Raw genomic sequence first — 10,483 nt, forward strand, 5'->3', positions numbered from 1 at the left:
GTCCTCTGCCAGGACACATAAATCCTGGGTAGCCTGAAGGCAGCTGGTCCCCAGCTCCTACATAACTGCCAAGTGCCAGTGTTCCACAGTATTCGTACCACAGCTCTGAATCAGTCACAGGAAGGGTAGAGAAGTTACAGAAGTTGCACCGCAAGCTGTCCTTCGAAAGACCTTGCAGCAAGGAGAGAGATGTGACCCAGAAGGAAGGATAGACCAGGACTCAGGGCAACAGTTAAGCTATGACTTTCTCACCACATCCCAGTGAGAAAGTCACAGCCCACATGTGAGATCCACCAGAGTTAAGGGGAGAAATGTAGCACAACATAAGCCACAAAAGATGGCTGGGATTATTCACTAAAGCCAAAGCTGCTAGAGATGCCACTGCAAGAGGCAACCAAGAAGCAAACTAGTGGCTTAAGAGACCTGGAACTGCACTCAGAAGCATCAGGAAACAGGCAAAAACTGTGAGAAGGAGGCAGCAGCTAGATCCACCTTGAGAAAAAGCAAAATTGAATTCACTATTTGGGACACAGACACTGGTCAAACCAGACAGCCCACGGCAAACTCCAAAAGCAACCACGATGAATCACATATCCCTGTGTCACACCTCAGATTGCTGTGATAGGATTAGCAGCCATTTGTGGTACACTTCCATCCCACCTGACACTGCCTCATGCATGTGTTTGCAACACAGCTCCTACCCAGGCACCCTATGCCTCAGTTTCCTTTGACAGATGGAAGGAATAGCGTTGCTGTAGCTCTGTGGTACCAAAGACCACCAGGAGCTCCTTGGCTAACACAACAGGGCTCTCACAGAGGCAAACACCACAAATCGGCCAACTACAGGTTTCTGGTGAAAACCAGCTTTCTGCCTATTATGAAACACCACCACATATCCATGGGTTCCCACATATCCATGGGTTCCCAATACCAAAGGTCAGCTGAGCAGTTCTGCAGAAGAAGCAGAGCTTGGTATCCAGGTGTTACATCTGTATTATCCACTGTCTAATAAGACATAAGCTCTGAGCAAAGCCTTTCTCACCCACAGGGTATTCTTATTACATGCATGTCCCACTAGTAGAATGAGAGTTCTGCTCTAGTTTGGCTCAGTGACACTACCAAGCTCTGTTCTTATCCCAACAGTTTACTCCAAGAACTTAGTGTATGTTTTGGGACATCCCCCTCCCCCCCCCCCCCCCCAAAAAAAAAAAAAAAATAACCCAAACAAACCATGTACAGTTCTGTATTTTAAGCACATGCTCTGAACTTCAGACTCACTTCTGACCCTTGTTACTGGTGAGAGCTAGCAGCAAGGTCTTGTCCTCAAGTTTGTCATCAATACAGCACAGGTAAGAGAAGCTCAGAACACTTCCTATTAAGCCCAGAACCAGCCACAAAGAGCTGCCTAAGTTAACACTATCCCAGAAGAAGACTTAATCCTGAAGCCTTGGGCAAGTCACACTATCAAAATCAGTTTTCCCCACTTACAAAAGCAAGACTACTTCTTGCCAATATTTTTGGAATGATGCAAAAATTACTTAGCATTTGAAAAGAGCTTTGAAGATCAAAACCATCAGGTAAGGGCCAATTACCATCAAGTAAAGAAAATGTGTAAGTTTCTACATGGCTCCACCTTGCCCTGAAGCAGGGCACACCAACAATTATAGCAACAGCAAAACCCATGTCTGACACAACAGTGACATTCTCTTCAACACAGGAATCTATCCATGGGGGTGTGTGTATGTGTTTGCTTGGGGTTTTGTTTGGGGGTTTTGGGTTGGTTGGGGTTTTGTTTTGTTAGGTTTTTTGGGGACACACATACAGGGCTTTTAGCTCCCTGTGCAGGGGCAAAAACAAAAGTATAAAGAAACCTTTTGGTCAAAGGAGGAATTAACTGGCAAAGTTTTAAAAGGACTGCTCTGTACCCAGTAATATCAATTCATCCTGGTAAAAGGAGTTTAACATCAGGAAGAAATCCAGCATGCTCGGACATTCTCACCTGCAACCTGCTAAAAGCTGCAAGAGCAACACAGACAAATCACCATCACCAGAATGAAGGAGCCAGAATGAAGGTAGAAGCCCAGCTACCTCTGTGCCAGGCACTGACTGGTTTTACAGAAGTCCTGCTAAAGGCAGCACAGGCTGAAGTCACCTCTCCAAGTCACAGACCTGGCTCTGCTCAACGTGAGCAGATTTTCAGCCTGGTCTCCTGAGGAAGCACAGCCTGCCCACGTAAGATGTCTAGCATAGGAACGCCTCTATTCCAAACTTACTGGCTGGTTTCAGCCAAGAAACCGGTGCTGCAAAAGAACTGTGCAAGCTCCCTGAAACAGATGGTTGAGTCGATGAGGGAAACCCTCCCTGCGCCCCCTCTGAAGGAAAGGCTGCAATATGAATGCATCTCCTAACAGCCGATACCAGGACTGAGCAGAACCCGAGTCACATCTGAAGGAGCCACTCACTGCGCTGCTCTAAGGGAGAACGGTTTTTAACCAAGCAGTGCAATCAGTGATTGCTCTTAGTTCTTCACTGGATGGACCCTCCTCATTTTACCACAGGACACATGAGCAGACAACTGTTTACCAGTCCCCTAAGACACTGCCATTGCTTCACAACTCCAGAAGCATTTCTAGGATTACAACACTGCACATCCAGCCCTTGCTTCCCTGAGCCTGAATTGCATTCCTACTCCCACCTCTGCATGTCAGGAGAGAAGAACACAAGGGACATTTTTAGAGTTGTTTCAATTGAAGGTGCATGAACACTGAAAGGCAAAAATTATAGACAAAAAAAGATGACACCACAGAGAATAAACTGAACACACAGGAGGTGAGACTCAGCCCCCAAGACAGGCACAGGGTAGAAGCAGATGATCAAATCAAAGAAGGGGATAGAAGAAAAATCTAAAACTGAGGAGTTTAAAAGACTATCAAGCACAAATGTGGTGTGGAAGCAAACACCACTGATGGAGAATAAAAGTTACCACCATAGAAAAGGAAGAGAAGTGGCAATATGGACAAATGCTAAGACTAAAAGCACACAGTTGCAGCCCCTTTACCCATAGGTCCTACATCCTGTCTTCCAGCAGCCAACTCCAAGGATTCACAAGTCAGGAGCGAGGCCTCTGAAGACAGTCTGACCGCACCACCTCTACGAGTATGTGCTAGGCCGTTGGAGACAGCGCTGAGATCCCCCTTAAGCCTTCCCTTCTCCTGAAGGGTGCTGAACAGCCCAGGCTCTATCAACCTCTATGCACGTTTCAGGTGCTCCAGACCCTGATCATCGGAACAGGCTCCGCTGGAGTCTCTGTTTGTCAAAATCCTTCCTGGGAGACACAGTGCTCATGGCGCTGCCTCCTGAATGCTGAGTCAATGATCCTTTCCATCGACCACCAGCCCACACACTAGCAAAGCCTGACACTTTCAGCCACAAAACCCAAGAACTCTGGAGGGAGAGAGAGAGAGAGTGTTGTGGGGGGTGACGCTGATTTTTCAACACTAAGAAACTCAGTTTCTCATTAGCAGGATTCAGGCCACTTGAGGATAAAATACAACACTGTTCTTACAGGATCAGGGCAAGAACTGACACCACCACACTCGTTAATGCTCAGGGTTATGTTAAATGCTCTGTCAATACAAACAAGCAGAAACTTCATTCAGACACAGGCTTCTGTGCCCAGCGGGAAGGAACATATGCAGGGAGCTGCACCAGCTCTGCTAGGAGACCCTGGCCTCACTTCTCAGAAGTGCCAACTGCTTTTGTTTCCCACACTATTAAGAAAAGCCAAGTGCTGTAGGCTATATAAAACAGTTTGCTGACTATAAATGTCTCCATGCAACACTCCTTACAAATAGAGCTCTTTGATATTCTTTCTTACAAGAAAGGCATTTCCCTACCAGTCCCTGACATGTTTTAAATGCTAAGCAAATGACTATGAAGGAGGAAAAAAAAAATCCTCATTCTTTTCCATTATCAAACCAAGGCTACACAACAAATAACCAAAGACATAGAATAAAACCTGCAGCTATTTTTTTGAGTTTCTTCATTTTAAAACCTAGAGTAGCTAGGAAAATACGTGAAGAACAAACAGGAGTTGGCTCTCCATACAATCAAGAGATGGCTCTAAATATTGTTTCTGGAGGCAGAGAATACTATGTTTATTGATTTTTATGTTCTTCCAATGACACTAAAGAGAAGGGGAAAAAAACTTCTGGATGAGAAGGTCTAAAGTAAGTAACGTCTACACCAAAATACCTGCAATGCAACAGTAGATATTTGAAACAAGATTTCTCCAGAGATACAGCAGTCTCTTCTATAAGCATGGTTACAGCAACATGCGCATCTCCTCGACTAAAACAACTTCCAGTTTAGCATTCACTTTACTGATCAAGACCTCAAAATCAGAGACGTTACCGCTCGGTCCAAGGCATCGCTGCTACCTCTGTTCTTTGCCCTTCGGCTGCTCGCTACGGGGCACCCCGCTCCCCATACTGCTCCGGCTGCGCAGCCCGGAGCCTCCCGCCGCACACCTCACAGCGTGCCCGCTGCCGGGGCTCCCGCCGCTCGGGTCCCCACTCACCCAGGCGGGCAGGTGCCTGGCGGCCAAGCCCCGGCACACCGCCTCCTGCTCATCCTCCAGCAGCGCGAAGGCGGCAGCCAGCCGGTCGCGCTTCCACCGCCGGTTGTGTCCCCAGCAGAGCCACAGCGCCAGCCCCAGCAGCACCCAGCTGCCGCTCAGCCCCAGGTACCCCGCCAGGTAGACGGGACCGAGCCACAGCAGCGTCCGCGCGGCAGACGAGAGCAGCAGCCGCGGCAGGGAGCCCGACCGCCGGGCAGCGGGGAGGGAGGGAGCAGCGGGATGCATGGTGCGAGCACGGAGCCCCCCGCTCCGTGGGGTCGCCCCTGCAGACTGCGTCGTCCCCGCCCGGCGGGGAGGCGCGACCCCGCCACGGGGCACCAGCCCAGCCCGGCCGCCAGCGCCGAGTGCCCGCCCCGCCCCGCCCCGCGAGCTATGGCGCCCCCCAGCGAGCGCGCGCGAAGCACCTGAGGGGCAAGCCGCGCTATGGCGCCCCCCAGCGAGCGTGCGGCGGGGGCGCACACACAAGGGGCAGCCTGGTGGCGAGAGGGAGGTCACAGCGTCCAACAGGGAAAGGGGTGACAGTGGGGAAACCCATCACAGGCACGGCAAGGCGTGGACCAGCTGATGGACTGCTGCTGAAAAGGCGTCTTTTCACTTCCCACCTGCCCGGGACTCCTCTGCTGCAAGATATGGGGTCACCCAGCACTGAACAGACTGACCCTAGAGGGGCCTGGATTGCTCCACACATTGCTATGGTCCAGTTCTTTCAGAAGACCTAACCAAATCCTGCTTGCTGCTTAATATAGAAGGATATGAGGCATAAACAGCCTTTGGTTCTGAACAGCCATGCAGCCCAGAGCAACCCACCCACCCTTGCTGCTTGGAAGAATAAGAGTCTTTTTCCCTCCTCTTTTGATTTTGATGGGGATATTGGGGGGGTGGGGGGTGGGGGGGGGGTGAATTTTGAGCTACTGAGAATTATGAATTAGGGAGTGAAGCATTATTTGGACACCATGAGACACTTTTTGAGATGCTTTTACTCCCAGCAATATTAATTCTAAAACTTTCTGTACAGACCTTAAAAGAGAGGCTGTAATTGTACAGTTCGACACTGTGTTTCTGTGTTTTCTACTGCAGCTGTCCCTGGATCAGGCAAATGCCACTCTTTGTTCAGTGGATAAGTCTGGAACATCAGTGAATGATGTTTTGATTGTGGCTCCTCTTAGATATTGGATGCACAAGATAACAAATGATGAGCCAGGCACAAGCCTCCAAAACAAAAAGAAAGGAAGCTGACCAGGACTGGGAGAGCTAGGTTTGGCCTCCATTTTGCCATGAAATTGATATTTAATTATGGGTCAGTCAATAAATCAAACACCACCACAAGTGATCCTCATTTGTATGTCAATCATTTCGCATGACTTATCAGGAATAGAAATTAACTCAGGCATCTGAAAAAATCAAGACTTAAATACCTTGCATTAGACAAACTCATGCATGAGAGATCTACTGTTAACAGGCATTTTTGGAAACAATCCCCCAAATCTTTCTCTTCTGTTAAATGAGGATGAATATGCTCTTCTTCCTGTGGGTGTTGCAAAAGCAAGTCATTATAAAACACATTTAAGAAAGTGCATCTTTACACAGTGCCCAGTAAACCTGTAGAACTTGAAGGAGGCTGCAAGGCAGACAGGTCGAAAATGGGACTGGATACATTCTCAAACAACAAGGCCCATACATGTCCTCCCTAACATCACAGATACACCAGCTGCGGGTGCTGGGGGGAGGCTGTGGGTAAAGGACTGCAGGAGGGACAGGGCCTCCTTGCTAAACAGCAAGTCCTATAACCACTGAGAGCAAGTGGACTGAGAGGCTGGCCCAGAGGGCATTTCTGTTTGTAAAGCTGTAAAGACCAGAAGCTGGTGGATCTAAGGACTAGAGTAGCTGCCTTCTTGATATCATACATAAAAACCCCATGCAATGGTTATTTTGCACGATTATACACATCGGGAGATTTGTTTACAGGCAAAACCACACATGGTTTTGTTCTGTGATCAAAGACTGAGGCTGAGGCTGACTTGTTATTTGTTTTTCCTCACTGCCATTTAAAACTTTGTAAAACATCTTCAGTGTGACATCTCAGCCAGGGGATGAAACTTCAGGTGGATAACCTCAGCTCCAAAGTCTGACCTTTCTGAAAACCAGAAGCTTCTGAAAAAAAAGGGAGGCTTTTTAAGTGATTTGAAGCTTAGAAGGTTACTTTTGCTACCAGGAGAAGTTATAACAAAAGGTGATCCAGTGTTTTCCTCCTTCAAATTACTACTCTTAAAGAGTTTGAGATAGCTCAAACTCGGAGAGCTATGCATTTTAGAAGCACCAACAGGTGGCAGACTATAAAGCACGGAAAACAGAGGGGCTGCGGTGAAATACGTACTGGATAATTTCATAAACTGACTTTTTTTTCTGTTTTTGTTTCTTTATTTTTTTTCTTATTCTTCATTCAGCTGATCACAAACCCCTAAATTCAGAGGAAAGGATAAGAGACCTCCCGCTGAATAAATTAACAGGGCACTTTCAGTCCTCCAGCACAGCCCACGGCTGCTGTTTCGTGAAGGAGATACTTCCATGAAAGCAGAACTCTGTGTCTCATCCTGCACTGTCCCGCAGGAGCCCAAGCTCAGAAACAGCCACACTCTCCTGAGCACTGCTTGTTCCTTTGCTGCCAACCCTTCACCTTGTGAAAAGACAGGTCCTTTCTAGAAATAAAGAGGTTTTAGGAACTTTAAACAAATTACACAAATAGCATAGAATTTCTTTACACTGCCTTATGCTACTTAAAAATTTTTAAGTTAAACAAAAGAAAAAGAGGAGTAGAGGTGAAAAATTACTTTTATCTCAACAGGTAACACAGAGAGCTGTTCTCAAACCAAATATTGTGCCCATGATAACATGTCTGATGCTAACCTTATGAAGTTTAACCATGTCAAGTGCAAGGTCCTACACCTGGGTTGGAGCAATCCCAGGCACAGCTACAGGTTGGGCAGAGAAGAGATTCAGAGCAGCCCTGCTCAGAAGGACTTGGGGGTGTTGGTTGATGAGAAAATGAACACGAGCCAGCTTCAGTGTGCGCTCGCAGCCCAGAAAGCCAACCGTATCCTGGGCTGCATCAAAAGGAGCGTGACCAGCAGGTCGAAGGAGGTGATCCTGCCCCTCTACTCTGCTCTTCTGAGACCTCACTTGGAGTATTGTGTGCAGTTCTGGTGTCCTCAACATAAAAAGGACATGGAACTGTTGGAACAAGTCCAGAGGAGGGCCACGAGGATGGTCAGGGGACTGGAGCACCTCCTGTATGAAGACAGGCTGAGGAAGTTGGGTCTGTTCAGCCTGGAGAAGAGAAGGCTGCGTGAAGACCTCATAGCAGCCTTCCGCTATCTGAAGGGGGCCTATAGGGATTCTGGGGAGGGACTCTTCATTAGGGACTGTAGTGACAGGACAAGGGGTAACGGGTTAAAACTTAAACAGGGGAAGTTTAGATTGGCTATAAGAAGGAAATTCTTTCCTGTTAGGGTGGTGAGGCACTGGAATGGGTTGCCCAGGGAAGTTGTGAATGCTCCATCCCTGGCAGTGTTCAAGGCAAGGTTGGATGAAGCCTTGGGCAACATGGTTTAGTGTGAGGTGTCTGTGCCCATGGCAGGGGGGTTGGAACTTAAGGTCCTTTCCAACCCTAACAATTCTATGATCCTATGATTCTTATAGCCTTTGAGACCTCTGTTTACGATGGATAGTAGTGGCCCTTTCAAGAATAACTGTTTCCTGCAATTTTCATAAATGTCAGAGGAAACACTGAATCACAAACCAAGAGGACAACTTAAGACCTACCAGTTTCCTACAGGCGAAAGTATGACCTTGATGGCAGCAGGCTGCTTTCAAGCACCAAATACCTGAGCCACTTGAAGCCAATCTTGTTTTCAGCTACAGGAAAATTCACAACCTGTTTCTTCCAATATACACAGGACAGTCACCAAGGTAACGACCCACGGCTATTGTTCTGGCCTGTGATAGTCTTCACCTCTGATTTACAGATATCACCAGTGTAGCCTATTAACACTGGTAAAAGTATATGTTATAGCTGATTATGACACAGGGATTTCACAGAAACTGTAAAGCTTTGAAAATGTATTAGTACTAAATTTGCTGTCTCTCAAGCTGGCCATGGTAACTAAGGCAACCCATTTTAAAGGTGGGGAGCTATGAAAAACCACTGCCAACGCTTTTTCTTTTAACTATAGAAAATCTGCAAAGGAATTAATCAGAAATACCGATGAGACATCAAAGGCTTTACTGAAGATGACTTTCTAACTTAACTTTCTTGTGGCTTCAAGGTTTGTGATCAGTGTGAAATTCCCACATTAATGCTAGCAAATATTACAGGGGCACTGTGTCTTTTCTCTGTGCATCCACAGCAAAATAGAAAACACTTATGTAAGGATAAAACCTTACTCCTTGCGGTAACAGAATGACTTCTGTATCAAGACCTGATTAAAGCAGTTGCCTCTTTTGGCACTCCTTGTCACTTGACAAGAAATTGTTATTTAGTGTCCTCTGAGTTCATACTCTCTATCCACGCACTGTTCACCCTGTCAAGCAAAGCCATACCAAGATTTTGCCATCATAGGGCAAAAGCCTTGTATCTACTCCTGCTCTCTGTTCTCAGGTAAACACTCCCACTGAGTCCAGAGTGCATTTCTCCAGGGAAAGCTGCAGCTCCTTCATTCTGTCTGGTTCTGTCTGGAAATTAAATGTGAGCTGGGCAGCTCAAATGAGCCCATGTTATGTTGTTCAGCCAGGTATATTATTCTGGCTGGAGAAGTGTAATATGATCATAAAAATAATTATGTACGTATATCTTGGTTTGGGAATCATTCCATTGGCATAAAACAATACCAACCTCAGGCCTAGCTGTGGGATACTGACTAGCTAAACCAAGACTGATCTAGGGCTAAATAGTGTTATCTATAAACCTGGTGTGGAGTGGTAAAGCTAATGGTATTTCTTCTCAAGTGAAAAATAATGAAGTGCGTAGGACTGAAGACCAGTGCTTTAGTTGGGAATATGTGCAAAGCCAGGCTGGGATTACTCTTTATTTTAAATTCTCTGCACCACTGTGCTCACTCTCCCATTCTGTGCCTTCTCTCTGCCTAGTTCGTGGCTTCTCACTGCTTTTATGGCCGTGGTCAGTGAAGAGAGGCACTGAACAGCTGGTACTTTTGGCAATATAACAAAACCAGGAGCAGCAATTTATTCCATATATCCACCTGTTCTTTCTACATCAAGGCCATTAATACGAGGGCAGTGCAGTAGGGTGCAGAGTGTCCGCCACAGGAGGTAATGGGTGGTGTGGTCCAGCACCCCTTGCTCAGCCTTGTCCTTCCTGTCAGCAAATTCCACACTGCTCTGGCACTGAGAGACGCAGTGGACATCTGGGTAAGCAGAGCGCTGAGAAAAGCTGTGTTTTGGATACACAAACTATATAACTGCACTGATGAGGCACGAGAAAGCGAAAGAATGCAAACTGCACTCTCTAACAATAACAGAGGGAGGAAAAAAATGAACTTGCTTTACGGTGAGGACACGATTTTCTGGTACTTCCGAGTCGGTCTGCGTGCGAGCTGGAGCTGTCACTTTCCTGCTCTGGGTACGACTCAGATTTTCACAAGACGCATCGTCATACCTTTGTGTCACCTCGGGGCCTCCGCTGACCCGTAAGCAGCTGGTGCCACCTGCTGAACACTTTTACTTCAGGAAGGCAGGCTGCAGGAAAGAGCTATCGGAGGGTTAGTCAGGACCTGTCCGCCCAGGTCAGATCCCTGGACGCTGTCACAAGATGGCTTTGCATCCCACCGT

At 47.2% G+C, this 10,483-nt stretch overlaps 1 protein-coding gene across 4 annotated transcripts in view; it reads right to left on the reverse strand.

The window, feature by feature from the left end:
* The window catches only part of ESYT3 (extended synaptotagmin 3), a 33,427-nt gene extending 28,504 nt beyond the window's left edge, over positions 1 to 4,923 (reverse strand). For all 4 annotated transcript variants that reach the window (XM_061473530.1, XM_061473612.1, XM_061473456.1 and 1 more), the window contains exon 1: positions 4,580 to 4,923. In XM_061473530.1, coding sequence (XP_061329514.1) covers positions 4,580 to 4,864 — 285 coding nt within the window. In that variant the 5' untranslated portion in view covers positions 4,865 to 4,923. The remainder of the gene's footprint in view (positions 1 to 4,579) is intronic.
* Between the last annotated feature and the right edge of the window lie 5,560 nt (positions 4,924 to 10,483).

This window comes from Pezoporus flaviventris, unplaced genomic scaffold (assembly GCF_033815535.1).
Source record: "Pezoporus flaviventris isolate CSIRO_AGI_PZ_B2104156 unplaced genomic scaffold, CSIRO_AGI_Pfla_v1 ptg000001l, whole genome shotgun sequence".
Classification (NCBI taxonomy): domain Eukaryota; kingdom Metazoa; phylum Chordata; class Aves; order Psittaciformes; family Psittacidae; genus Pezoporus; species Pezoporus flaviventris.